General features: G+C 43.5%; 1 protein-coding gene across 1 annotated transcript; it reads right to left on the bottom strand.

Moving 5' to 3' along the window:
• Positions 1-386: 386 nt before the first annotated feature.
• dnajb5 (DnaJ heat shock protein family (Hsp40) member B5) lies at positions 387-11238 on the bottom strand. The gene is made up of 5 exons (XM_042487899.1): positions 11135-11238; positions 10250-10406; positions 8590-8868; positions 7204-7859; positions 387-2547 (listed from the first exon to the last, which is right to left on the bottom strand). Exons 3-5 carry the CDS (start codon positions 8798-8800, stop codon positions 2314-2316), a joined length of 1101 nt encoding a protein of 366 aa, XP_042343833.1. The 5' UTR covers positions 8801-8868; positions 10250-10406; positions 11135-11238; the 3' UTR covers positions 387-2313.
• Between the last annotated feature and the right edge of the window lie 2483 nt (positions 11239-13721).

Genomic DNA, 13721 nt, shown 5'->3' with positions numbered 1-13721 from the left:
ATTGACTGCATAGAAAAGTCAAAGATCTTTAACTTGAACTTGTGAGACATAAGAGCAAGCTATTGTTCCACCGGTCTACATACACTTAAAAAACATCTGGACCAATCACAGTACACTTACATCACTAATGGTTCTTTGTGTGCTGAGAGTACCTGCTCCGAAATAGATTCTTAAAGTCCCTAAAAATGACCTAAGAACTCTGACCCTTGTTTCCGACACTACAAAAAGAGGGGCTTCTGTATGTATCAGGTCCAAAAACAAACAGAAAAAGGGTTCCCCTACTTGAACAAGCTGAGGAACCCTAAATAATTCTTGTTTGCACCTTTTTTTTCTAAGCGTGAACTAAATTTTTTGTCAACTAAGAGAAACTCAAATGAGACACACCATTAAGTTCACACATTTTGTTTTTATTTGTTGCCATTTTGAAAATATGATAAATATTGTCAGATGCTCATAAGCAGTGACAGTGTCTTTCAGAAGCAGCAGCACTCTCTGGTTGCAGCCACAGTCCAGCGTCCTCAGAGGCTCTGAGAGGCAAATACGCTCACACACTCAGACAAGTCATTCAGGTCGCTCCTATCATCTCAGATTCATCAGTACCTTTTACGACATAAAAGTGCATTAATCAACATCTTGCATTCAAACATTTTCCCACACAAATGTTCTAAATGACCTGCTAGTGCTGCCTGCAGAGACCACACGCACACATACATCTTATCATTGCTGTAAACTACAGTAGGAAGAGAGCGTTCAGAGCCCCCTGCAGCTGAGACAGAGAATGGCTGCTGCAATATTACAAAACCTGTATCCTAAACAGGGTTTTCTACTTGAAAAAACAGATGTAAAGTTCAATGTACACATGTTACAGAGGACAGAAGCAAGTTATCAAATCACAAACTGAAACCATGAAACCAATAAGTAGACACCAAGGGTGTCTATTTTTGGCACTGCTCACAGTAGCACCGAGACATGGCCTTCAAATGGCACAAGAGAAAGCAGAATATACACAACAAGGCCGGGTTTCCCAGAGAAATCTGAATTATTTACTAATTTAGATTAATGCTTTTATTCCTCTGGGAAATCCAACCTGTACTTGTACGGCACTTTACAGGGATGCACTGGCAAAATTCAGCATTTTTGTATCAAATCTCTCCCTAAAAATGTCCTTGCTTACTTACAGTACAATATGGTGATTGACTTTACATTGCTTACTTGCGTTTTTTTCACCAGCTCCCAATGGCAATGTCTGACACAGCATAGGGCATCGTCTGTTGTGCAGTTAACATGGCTGGTTGTGTATATTACAGTGTGACCTATGTGTGTGTGTGTGTGTGTGTGTGTGTGTTCACATATGTGGTATGACACTGGGCTAAGGCACCTAAATGTCCCTCAGATAGCGAGCCAGGCTATTCAGTACAGAAGGGAAAGCACCCATATCATGTGCAGATTGTATTATCCAAGCTTACACTGCTGTTACAGTATGTGATTGTCATTCCCAGATTTTCCAACGCAGCTGAGATTCGCTATTATTTGAAGAAACGCAGGACTTTAAGTGCGCTGTGGTGTTGCACAAATCGGAGTACAACAGATTTTAGGAGACCGATCTTACTAAACAGTCTACAGGATTCAAGCACAATGCTCTATCAGACTGAAAACATGAAAAAGCAGGTGGCAGGTGGGGGAAGGGACTGTGTTAAACTCGGGGTTTGCACTGAACACACTGAAGCTGCTGGTACACTCAAGGTAAAAATAAATAATCCTATTGTGATACTTCCCTTGCAAAAGAAAAACCTGGAAAAAATGTGTCTTTTTAAAAAATATCTCACGCTTCATCCTATCACAAAAAGACAAGGATCAGAGGAACAGTATATAAAACCACTGATAAATCTGTAAAAAACAGAGTTAAGAAAAGACCAGTAAAAGCCACGATTGTGCTGAGCCCATCCTCAGCACCGCTCCACTGTTTGGGTGCCTGTGTGTGTGCGTGTGCGTGTGTGTGTGTGTGTGTGTGTGTGCGTGTGTGTGTGTGTGTGTGTGTGTGTGCGCGTTCGGGCCAAGAGACAAAACAAACACAAATAATCACATCCTGATACTGCCATTCGTCTCGGCATTCTTCCTTCATCCTCCCACTGTGAAGTCCCTACAAACTACAGTGTCTGTTTAATGCTGCGTACATTAACTCAGGACATGGGGCTGGAAGTGGAAAGGGGAATTATACTAAAAATTGTAGTAGTAGTAGTAAGGGCTGGTTTTCTGGGTTAGGGCCTTTTAGTCTGGAGTGTGTGGTGCTTGAGGCGTTAAAGGTGAGTCTTCCTATGACTGGGGAAGGTGCTGTCTGATGATCTCTCTAGACTGAGGGGGGATCCTGTCGGGAAAACGGACAGAAAACTCCACGATGAGGTCACCTCGCTGTGACGGGTTCTTGGGGAAAGGCAGGCCTTCTCCTCTGAGTCGCTTCACCGTCCCTGGCTTGATGATGTCATGACACGGGAGCGAGATGATGCGGTTTTCCAGCGTGGGAATGCTAACTGTACAGCCACACAATGCCTGGAAGAGGAGAGAGGGGAATGAGTGGGTTAATATCTTTAGTGGGGATGACATGCCAAAGCCATGAATATCTCCATGACTTCATGTTTCCATGAACTAAAAACTTTAGTTTATCTTGCCTCAGTACGTCATCCTAACAAGCCAAACTTCCACGTGCTTTCTGTGTGTGTTCATCGTGTGTGTGTGTGTGTGTGTGTGTGAGAGAGAGAGACACAGAGAGACACACAGAGAGGGAAAGAAAGTAGGCCTCACTGACAAATCCTTTTAACATCGACTGCAGCACCGTGGGGTCTATAGAACAGTGTTTGGAAGAGGAGCACTTGGAAAACATGACTTGGCAGTGGAAAAGTTTTCTGTCTTTGTGTCTGTGTGTGTAGGTGGAAGAGGTGTGTGTGTGTGTGTGTGTGTGTGTAAGTGTGGCTACACATTGCACAGAGGACTAATTTTAGTAACGGTCTCATAGCCGGGGCTAATGAAGTGAGGCAGGAATCGGCTGAGCTCGTAAATAGTTGGAGGCCTTGTCAGATGGGCTGGCAAGACGAGGGGAGAGAACACACACACACACACACACACTAAGCCTCACCTCCTTATCACAATGCCTCATGAATCCAGTCGGAGCATGGAGAGCGCTAAACTAAACATGGGGACCTGTGGTTATCACGACTTCACAGGCTTTCCAGAGAGCATCACTCGCCAGATTTATGCTGAATAAAGACAACTATTTAAATCCACAACTCTGTGAATGAACATCCTGATGAATAAAAAACTTTTCTTATGCAATGCCTTTTTAAGCAACTGTTACAAAACAGTTACTACACAAAATAAGGCCAGTAAAAATGTGGAGAAAGGAAGACAGAGCCATTGTGAATGACCGATAATTCACCAACATTAAAAGGGTCTAGGTCGGGAATTTGCAAAAAAGAAAAACAGAAATAAAACTAGGAGACTTAAGAATGGACACTGAAAGAGGTATTCAAAGGATGATAACAGGATGTCCTGGTTTGGGGACAGTGACCATACGCTTGTAACGTCACTTGTTTCGAGTCTGGCTTACGATGTTACAGGTTCAGTGAGTAGTATTTAGTTGCATCTAGCAGTAAGGTTGCAGAGGGTTCATCTTTTTTGATATGCGGATGATCAATCATTTAGTTTTTGAAATTTTTGAGTATAGACAAAAGTGGTGGAGCAATTGATCAACAGACAGACATTGTCAACCCTAGTACCACACTGCGAGTGTTTTTATGGGACAATTTGTTGGATAATGGCATGTGTAAGAGTTATGAAGAACACATAACAAGAGTTAGTCAGAAAATGAAAAGATAAAATATTCTTGTAGTAATAGAGACCATTAAAAAGACTTGGATAAAAAACTAAATACTCTTTGAAGGAAGGAATCCATGCTGGAAAACAACCCTTAACAATGTCGTCTATACGTTCATCAAGCTATTTTCTACTCAGGGGAACCTTTATGATGGACAGAGGAGCATTAGTTAGTCTTAGTTTTTTTTCCAAAACAACTCTTAGCACCTCACAGCTCGAGGCAACCGGCCCCTTATGATGTAACAGTGACTGCCTGCATTGGCACATGCTTAACCTCTAACACCCAGCCATGTCATTATGTAGCCAATGTTGTATCAAGACTGCAGGAGGGTTTATCCGTCTCGTCTGTTTTTGGTTTATTTGTAAGTGATGGACATGCAGACAGTTGTGGTTAAGTCAAGCAGAGCAGCTGCATCAGAGGACTGACAGAGTTTTCCAGCGATGACATCAGCCTCCTTTTACCCCCTACATACATTAGAAGGTAATTTAGCCTAAGACCGAGGTCCTCTATGGAGACTAGCGCTCATCCTCTTGTTATGAACAGTCCCATTCACCAATGAGTCTTACACACAGAGACAGGTTGCCATGATGCTCGGCTCACACTGCCAGCTGATCTGAGGGCCCACTGATTGCATAAGCCTCAGCTCAGACGACATAGATCTAGAGACGGACACAAACGCACACACGGATACTTTGATTTTGGCTATATTTGTGGATATGATCTATAGATTCATCACCTATGGGTCTATATTCGAACGATGACCATCACTGGCACATGATTAACTCTACAGTTATGAGCAGCTGAAAGGACGCGTTGAAAGTGTCCTTGCACCCCAAAGTGTCTGTCCTAAGATCCACCCTGAACACTTTCTTGTCCTAAAAAGTGGTTATCGATTTACCCAGAGGAAAGGAAAATTCTTAATAAAATCTCTGCTTTGTCCAGCCTGTCTTCTTGACATAACTGAGCTCAACTGCACATCAATATGACATTGTGACCATTTTCTGACACTTCAGTTCAGCACCTGCGAAAAAGCCTTCTTGTCTCAGCCAGACCCTAATTCAAGGTCTTAAAATGCACTTTTCTCTCTCTCACTGCAGTAATCTTTATTTGTCTGAGATAATCCGCTCTTGAGATGAACAGTGACACGAACAGTAAGATCCAAAAGAAAACCTGACTTGCTTATAAATGAGCCTGCAGTTTGAGAATTTTAGTGATCAAATTTAAGTCTCAACTCTGTGCTTTAACTATTCACAGACTGTCACTTCTGAGAAGCCTATGAGCACAGCAAAAGAGCTCCTATTGATATATTCTTTTGCTTGTTACTTCTCCTGAGGAGGGAAGACTATTGTGAGCAGCAAATTTTTCCTCTGGGTACTCTTTTAACTGACAGGATTAAGCAGCAGTAGTTGCTAAAAATATGCACATGCTGCCTTACTCCCACTGATTCAACATCTTGTGGATAAACAATTTCTAATTTATATTAGAAGTGAAGCTGCAAAGATCTGTCCACCCTGCTTTTGAGCCCAACAGCCACAATTAGCACCTACGTGTATTTGGATGGGTTTTGCTGCTGCGCTGAGCGCAGTGGTGACAGGAGCTGGAAATGCACTGCCACAGACGACTTGAGCACACTGCAGTGGCATCGTTAATGCCAGAATGAGCCAGACTATAGATCCACTTATAGGCTGACTTCAGAGAAATCAATGTGTCAAATTCCTGCTTAGCTCTCTAACTGACTGCTGTCACAGCGAAAGAAATTGCAGGGCTGAGAGCTGCCACGAGCAGAGCCTCCGAGGAGTTTACAGGTTGGTCAGACGAGCTTGGCGGCACTAAATGAAGCTGCTCATCCGGGCATGCTTCAGGCAGTAAACAAAACTGAGCAGTCAAATAGCAAGGGATTCAAGCAGCAGCCAAAATAGGATAAATTATAGATTACACTTGCTTCTTTTTCTTTAGAACGAGCACTTACTAGAAACAATCAGAAACAATCATCTTGTCATCTAGGTTATATTATCTCCTGGTGCAATGCATAACATTTGCAACATTATATGTGGCTGGTATGCAGCATGTAGCTGGCGCTGTTTTCACTGCAGCATCACATCTTCAGGGAGGCAGAGCAGAGTGGAGCAGTGGAATATGAGCTCTTATTTGCTTTGGATACTGAATCATCTGACCCACTTCCCTAATATTCCCCAGATACCCCCCTCCTCATCCACATCTCCCCTTCTCTCCCCCATCCCGTCTTTAGCTGCATCAGACTTAAGTCTCTTATCTGGCTGCTGTGAGAGAAGAGGACTTAGCTGTGGGTGTTCTGCAGTGCAAACTTAATCGTTGTGCAGGTTTGATCAAGTACCATCTCCTGCTTAGTGCGCCTTAATAAACTCCAATGTGCTCTCATTAACTAGGCCGTCTTCACAGATGTGCAGGTGTCCTTGTTTACCGGTGAATTACTTCTGCAGAGTCGCTGCTGCTTTTAGAGGAAAACTGTTCAAAATTGGCTTGAGTGTAGTACACACAACTCCCCTGACATCTCCAACTCTTTGAGAACACCTGCCATTAAGCCAACCATGTGGAGCACAGGCCAGTGAGTGGCAGCGCCATTAGAAACATTAAAGCTTGTGTAATTCACAGACAGAGCAGAGCTGTGCTGGACCCGTTGCCCTCGTAGGAACGGCTAATTAAATGTCCTGCCAGTCACAGTAACAGCAGCCTGGATTGTCACCACTGTCACACTACAATCCATCTTTAACTGAGTGTATTTGCAAATATGGTAGAAAATGCAGGAGTGTGCGCTTGCATGCACGTTTATTCCGGTGTGTAGTTTTATGTGTGCCTGCTTGCATGTGTGTTTATGCATATATATTCATGCAGCAGTGCAGAACAAGTGAGGACGCTGGCTCTGTGCAGGTCACACAAGGACAACACATTCCTGCTGCTTCTCTCAAACTACAGCGACGGAGACGCTGCTGTTCACTGATCCTTCCCTCTAGCAACACACACACACACACACACACTCCTAACTCAGTGTTTTATAAACGACCACCCATCCAGGACATAATCCTAGCCTTAAATTGAAGTCACACCTCTCCACCTCATCCATGGTTTTCCCAGGTTGAGTGACAAGAATAAAACAAAGCGTGCCATTTTTGGATATTCATCTAAGCCTTTGCAACTCCATGAATGTATTAAATTTCTGCCTGGTTTGCTCCACTGGGAATCAAACTCCCAACCTCAGCAGCATTATCTATTCATCTACAAGCAGAAAGAGAGAAGACAGACATGAAAGCAGATAGCAAGACAGACAAGAGAGGTTAGATGAAAGGGGACAGACGCACCTCTTTTAGACTGATCTTGCAGTTAAAAATGATATTGGAACCGTCTCTCTTGAAGTGGACGTGTCCTTTGTCTTTAAGCACAAAGGCTATGTCGGCAGGAATGTTCTCCGGGGTCTCGTCCCCCTCCTTTGGGAAGGTGATCTTGGTCCCCTCCTTCCAGCCCTTCTTTATGATAATGTTGAGGATCTTGTCCTCTGTCCTCATGCTGCGCCCGTCCGGGTTCAGCCTGCGGCGGGTGATCTTCATGCGCTTGGTGCAGCCGTGAAAGATCTCTTCCAGCGAGACCTTCAGCTCGTGGACCACTGGAGGGTCCTGGTGCTTTCGCCCCGTCCCCAGACGCTCTGATGGCACCCCCCTCCTCCTGCGGCCCTCCCCCGGGAAGCCATTGTTCATACCTGTCGGAAAGCCAAACTGTCTCCCGATATGAGCAAAGGGGTCATCCTCGTCCATGTCCATGTCCTGATCTGCATCGTGGTCGTTGTGGAAGGAGAAGCCGTTGGAGCGGCTGTGGCTGCGGTTGGAGCCAAAAAACATGTCAAAGGGGTTGGAGCCCCCAAAGAAGGAGGCGAAAGTGGCATGGGGGTCTCCATGGAAGGTGTAGTGGTACGTCGAGCTGCCAGGGGCACCCGAAGAGCTGCTGCCTCCTGTTCTCAAACCTGAACGAGACAGGAGAGAAAAAAACGTGAGACCTCACATGCAAACGCCCACCATACTGAAAAACACACATCAATATGATACCAGACACAGGACAATGTTCCGAAAAGACGGCGTGTGGGTAACAGCACAGAGAAGAGCGGAGCCCACGTGGGCGGGAAAAATCCCACAGCATCACTGATCTTCCAACAGTGCTGGTGGTGGAAGGACTCATGAAATACCAGGTCACTCAGTCCAACACGCTCACACAAATACACACAGTGACGCACACACCTTTTCAACAGAGACACATGCACAAAACACCCACAAATGCAAACTACAGCAGCCGCAGCTATTCATATCTCCACCACGTAATGATCTTAAGCCATTTGTCTGTCAGCTAACACACACACACACACACTTACACACACTCACACACTACACTAGCAGCTGAGGTAGACTATAAGGTATTAGAGCTAGTAGGTGCTGTTGACACTAAAGATAACAATAGACAATCACATTTCTGCATGTACACACACAAGAAAACATGGAAGAGACACAGTATTATTACTTCAGTGACTGAAGCCCACCAAAGCCCTCCACTGTCATATTAGATGCTGGTCCTGAGCTATTTTAATAACAACTTAATACATCATAACGCCTGTTAAACAAGGCCTGCACTCTCTGACCGCTTTCGCCAAATCATCCTGCACAGACAGACAGGATCAAACCCAGACATGACCCCCTCCTCACCTTCCTCTCCTAGCTGATCGTACACCACCCTCTTCTTGGGATCGCTGAGGACCTCATAGGCCTCTGCGATCTCTTTGAACTTCTCCTCAGCATTGGCATCCTTGTTCTTGTCAGGGTGGAAGCGCAGCGCCATGCGCCGGTACGCCTTCTTGATCTCTTCCTCGTTGGAGCCCTTGGGAATGCCCAAGGTCTTGTAGTAGTCCTTCCCCATAGCTGCACACACGCATACACTCTCCGGATTGGGACCCCCCCCTCTTCTCCTCAGGTTGTGATCAGTCACTGGTGAGATACAAAGCCACTGTCAGAATAAAACTCCTCTCAGGTGGATGCTGGTCAGACCAGCAGACTACATATGACCTGGAAGGGATGCAGGGTGCTTGCAATACCAGGGGCAGAGGGAGTATTCAAATCTGTTACTTAGGTAAAAGTACTAATACCACACTGTAAAAATACTTTGTTACAAGTCAAAGTCCTAAACTAAAAATGCTACTTAAGTAAAAGTAAGTTTATTCAGAAAAAAGTACTTAAAGTGTTCTAGGTATAAGTACCCAATGCAGAACAATCTAAACACTCAAAATTATTTAAAAACAATAGAAAAAACACCCCTAAGTGAAATATTATAAAAAAGCAAATAAATAATATATATGTATGTATTAAAAAAAAATTTTTTTTAAAAAGAAAAAAAAACAATACAGCTAGAAAAAAAAGAAAAAAAGTCTTAAATGTTTATCATAATAGTTTGCAATTAATTTCAGGTCAATCAACTGATTGATTGATTAATCAACTAATCATTACAGCTGTACTCCTATAAACTGTTAGGTAATTTAATTTACAATAAAACATATTTTATAAACTTTTCTTGAGTTTTTTTTGGTTTGTTTTTTGTTCTTATTTTTATCTGTAAAGCTGTCAGACAAATATAATGAAGTAAAAAGTACAGTGAGTAAATGTACTCAGTTACAGTCCACCACTGCTCAATACCATCTCTGGTTAGGTGTTAATGGGCAGACAGAGGGCTGGTTTTTACTAACAGTTGCTATGGGGATGTGGTTGCTGTGCTGATGTGCAGTCAGGTAGAGAGTAGAGGAATCCCCTTCATCAGGGGGCTTCTCCCTATCGCAGGGAGACCGCAGGTATAGACAACACCGGGGGCATTTATTTAAAGTGTGATTTTGTGCGATATGAATACAATTGGCTTGACTATTGGCTGATGATTTGCTGTGTTAAAACCAGCTGGTGACACACACACACTCTGTCAGACAGCAGAAATCCTTTTACTGAGACACTGCGGTGCCTGTGAACAGCACACAGTGATCGACCAAGGGAGAATAGCCGAAAAGTCGACGAAAATGCACCGTTACATTTAATGTTATAACACTATTGTAATTTGCTTTTAATAATCTACTTTAGACAAATAGCTAGAGTTCGCAATTGCATCATAGAGCCCCATATCGACAATTTAAATCAGCTAGTTTCCAGTTTTTGGATTACACCGACCGATGAACCAGTGATATTTTCCATATTAGCCCATAGAATAAAAATAATATAATAGTGACGGTAAAACAGGTTTAAAAACACACTGCGAGATCGGGGAAACGCGGATTAAAAGGGGCGATAGTAAACGAGAAACGACATGAAAATGAAATCAATAAATTCCTACCAGATCGCTCGTCAGAATATGGAGAATATCAGTTCAGCATGGCCCGGCTCCTCTCTCCCTTTCTCTCTTCAGCCCTTGTTATCTGCCTGCCGCCCGGCTCTGCTGCTGGCTCCTTATGAACTGACGTCAGGACGCCGGGCCGCGAGGATCACAGTCTCTGAAATAACCGGTGACCAAACACTCAGTCGCATCTGACGTTTCCCTGGAAAACCTCGGACCACTGCCCATCCATCCAGCCTGCCATATACACTACATAACCCCCCAGCTGGAAGAAGGGCTGAAATCAATGACTACTAACGGAGCAAACAAAGGTGGAAAAAAAGTTCATTTTGTGGCAAAGAGATCCATTATTTAAAATCATGCTTAATTACCTTATTAACCGTTTTAAACATAACAAATTCAAAAACACATTGAGAGAACGCAATGAGCAACTTAAAAAGACATGGCCAAAAAATTACAATAAAGTAAAGAATTAAATTACCCGAAAATAGGCACATAAAGAAAAGAACCAAAAAAAAAAAAAAAAAAAAGCTCCAAAGAGTGTGAGAATTTAATAAAGATAGCTTAAGTGTTAACTGTTATATATATATATATTATATATTATATGAAGAAATCAAACCAACTTGCGTAGGTTTCAAAGAGGCACAGCTTGTGAAAGGTGTCTGAACGCAGCACAAGAAAACGGATGTTGATCCAGGTTTCAAAGGGTTAAATGAGGCTGAGATACCAGATTTCAGACAACTCTTTATCCTGATCATGGTTAGTACATTTCTCTACTCCCCATCTATGACTATTATCTTCCACAGTTTTCGACTGTGCCATGCAATAACAGTGAACCAGTTTAAGCAACTTTTGCGTAAAAACGCATGAAGATGTTTTCCTTACCGAGCCCGCAGCCTCGTGTCCGCTCCTGGTCCTGTCTGTGTTTAAAAATCCGTTTGCAGTCTGGAGAGCAAACCCAGCCCTCTCAGCTAACCAGCAGCAGCCAGCAGGGCTCTTTGTTCAAGGTCTGCTCACAAACACGCTCAGCGCTCACAGCGAGCTACATATAGGGTTAAGTTTGATTTAAGGATATAATATAGAAACACAGCATTGCTTTAATTATTTCACTTTTTTTGCAAGATCTAGCGGTGTGAGCAGTGCAGGCATGTCACAGGCTGTGGCGGATCACCGTGCAGGGAAACAGAGTCATATTTGGGGAGAGAGAGAGGGAGTCCTGATAGCTGACAGAAAAACAATCACCTGATAATACGTGTGCGTGATCGTGGAGTCGTGCCTGGGTTCAGTTGGTATAAACACTGAGTCATGTGATGACTCCATATACACACACGCATTTTTATCTTCTATGTTAAGATTTATTCAGACACATCCTACTTTCCCCCAACTTTAACCCTTTCCTTAACTTTAAATTTACACAGTGCCCCCAAATAACCCCCCTGTCCTCAGATAATGTCTTGACCTTAAAGGGAGAGCTCACTCCAAAATTAAAAATGCATAGTCTTCCACTCGTGCTATTTATAAGTCTGGATTGTTTTGGTGTGAGGTACCCAGTGTTGGAGATATCAGCCATAGAGATGTCTGCCTTTTCTCTAACATTGTGACATTACATAGCACTCGGCTTGTGGTGTTTAAAGTGGCACAAAAAAGGAGGAATATTACGCATTTTGGGTTTGGGGATGAACCACACACTGTCTATAAAGATGGACAACAAAGTGAAGGCAAAACATCTAAATTGCAGACATGAATTGGCTTCATTTTTGTGCAGTAGGAAGAGGTGGAGATGTGTTGTCTATCGTTATATACAGTTTATGCCATAGACTGTATTCAAGCATTAAAGCATTAATGCTACAATTTACCCCACTGTCCCTTTAATGCTAGACCTCATCCCAATTAAAACTCCAGAGACCCTAAAGTCACACCCAGGGATGCTGTTACTTATTCTGGCACTGAAAATCTATATTGAAACATACCACTTCCCTAACTTTAAACCTTGAAATTAACCTCATCATTACATTTTTTCCAGCAAAAGACTCAGAAAGACCACGCAGAGATACAAATGAACTACAAAGAGACACAACTAACTACGAAAAAAGGCAAAAAAGACACAAAATGACCTCAAAGAGACACAGAATGACTACAAACAGACATAAAACCACCACAAAATATGTGTCCAGCAACTATTTAGAGGGTGGCAGGGTCTTTTGCATATCTGTGCCTGGGGGTGCATTATCTCATACCTTTAGTAGTGCTTATTCCCAAACAATATCCAACAAAAATAGTAGAAACATGTTGTAAGGCTGGAACTACTGGACCCCTGAAGTCCCGAGACCCTGGAGCAGTTTCCCAATTTGACTGATTGGTAATCCAGCCTTGCTCTGCGCTTACCTTGACTCTATTTGACTTTCAAAAAGCTCTTCATCACTCCCTGAATCCACACAAACCAACATTAAATTGTTCAAAATGTTTCTATTTGTCCTTGATTGTGAGATTCGGTTCTTACAACAAACACAGTGCACCCTGAAGGCCAATATTGCTCCTTGACTTCACCACTGTTGTCAGTTCAGAGCAGATCAACAAGCAGCCTACCCAACTTTCTAAAAATCACACATATTACACCACCGGCGGAGGTCTGACTCATTACTGATGACTTTTACTGTTAAGAAGGTACTCTCAGCGGGGCGAGGCGCTTTGCTCTGCTGGGTCAATGTGAAACAGAAAGAGAGGGAGAGAGAGAGAGGGAGAGAAATAAAGACTCATTTAAGGTTGAGTCATCGCTCCCCATCGGACTGGCGAGGAGGTGCGAGAAAAGTGGGTGTCTCAATTTGAAGGAGCCTGTCTGACACACACACATGCATGTACTCGCACACACTAAACATTTAAAACAAGGCAAGCACAGTGGAGAGAGAGATTCCTGTGTGTCCAGCTGAGTGCGTGTTTTGGCAGCAGGGAGTGACTTCAGGCCAGTGCAGCTGTCCCTGAAGAGCAACTGGTCAGCAGTGGAGTGTTATTCATGCTCGGCCCTCTGTTCAGCCTGTGATGGACAGCGGGGCATATTAAAATTAACTGATGGAAACCTGCACCTGCCTGTGCCAAGTGTACACACAGGTTACAAAACAAACTTACTCATTACTGTCAGCAGGGCTTGCATAACATGTGAGACTTCAGAGAATAAAATCACATTTCTTCAGTGTTTGTTTTATGTCTGCAGCTGCCAATAATGACAGAGAGGAGCCGATCCACCACGTGCTGCTCTGATTGCTGAGCGTGCACTCATAGAGTCTAGGAACAACTATCCCTGACCTGATGCTGGGTTTCCATGGTGACACGGGAATCTGCTAGACAGAGATGTGTCTGCCAGTAATACGCCGTCTCAGCAGTGGGTCCTCTGAGCACGTGTTTAGGTACACATGTGAATGAGAGCTTGAGAGCAAGCTGTCACATAAATATAGACTGCTCCCGTCTACTAGCGCCA

The sequence above is a fragment of the Plectropomus leopardus genome, chromosome 6 (assembly GCF_008729295.1).
Source record: "Plectropomus leopardus isolate mb chromosome 6, YSFRI_Pleo_2.0, whole genome shotgun sequence".
Taxonomy (NCBI): domain Eukaryota; kingdom Metazoa; phylum Chordata; class Actinopteri; order Perciformes; family Serranidae; genus Plectropomus; species Plectropomus leopardus.
The sequence above is the reverse complement of the archived record's forward strand: the minus strand, read 5'-3'. Positions and strand labels throughout refer to the sequence as shown.

Excerpts from the sequence above, each read along its gene's own strand:
- dnajb5 (XM_042487899.1), bottom strand. The coding sequence starts at position 8,800 with ATGGGGAAGGACTACTACAAGACCTTGGGCATTCCCAAGGGCTCCAAC. Across the intron at positions 7,860-8,589 it reads CGATCAGCTAGGAGAGGAAG|GTTTGAGAACAGGAGGCAGC; the intron begins GTGAGGAGGGGG and ends TGTCTCGTTCAG. Across the intron at positions 2,548-7,203 it reads GCAAGATCAGTCTAAAAGAG|GCATTGTGTGGCTGTACAGT; the intron begins GTGCGTCTGTCC and ends CTCCTCTTCCAG.